This window comes from Egretta garzetta, unplaced genomic scaffold (genome assembly GCF_000687185.1).
Source record: "Egretta garzetta isolate BGI_Z169 unplaced genomic scaffold, ASM68718v1 scaffold425, whole genome shotgun sequence".
Lineage (NCBI taxonomy): Eukaryota > Metazoa > Chordata > Aves > Pelecaniformes > Ardeidae > Egretta > Egretta garzetta.
In genome coordinates this window covers 3,310,305-3,310,586 of record NW_009259796.1, presented here as the reverse complement: position 1 = coordinate 3,310,586, position 282 = coordinate 3,310,305, and the positions used below count along the sequence as shown (strand labels likewise).

The following is a 282-nucleotide window of genomic DNA, read 5'->3' as shown; positions in this document are numbered from 1 at the left end:
TCAAATGCGAATTCGAGGGCTGTGACAGACGCTTCGCCAACAGCAGCGACAGGAAGAAGCACTCGCACGTCCACACCAGCGACAAGCCCTACAACTGCAAAGTGAGAGGCTGCGACAAGTCCTACACCCACCCCAGCTCCCTGAGAAAACACATGAAAGTGCACTGCAAATCCCCTCCTCCCAGCTCCGGCTACGAGTCCTCCACGCCCTCTCTGGTGTCCCCCTCCTCGGACTCCGGCCGGGAGCCCCCCGCCTCCTGTTCCCACGCCGAGCCCTCCGCGC

The 282-nt window shown here is 62.8% G+C and overlaps 1 protein-coding gene across 1 annotated transcript in view; it reads left to right on the top strand.

The window, feature by feature from the left end:
* Positions 1 to 282, top strand: part of LOC104127080 (zinc finger protein ZIC 4) — a 28,672-nt gene that overhangs the window by 5,320 nt on the left and 23,070 nt on the right. The window contains exon 2 of the mRNA XM_009639710.1: positions 1 to 280. This exon is cut by the window's left edge and continues 7 nt beyond it. Coding sequence (XP_009638005.1) covers positions 1 to 280 — 280 coding nt within the window. The remainder of the gene's footprint in view (positions 281 to 282) is intronic.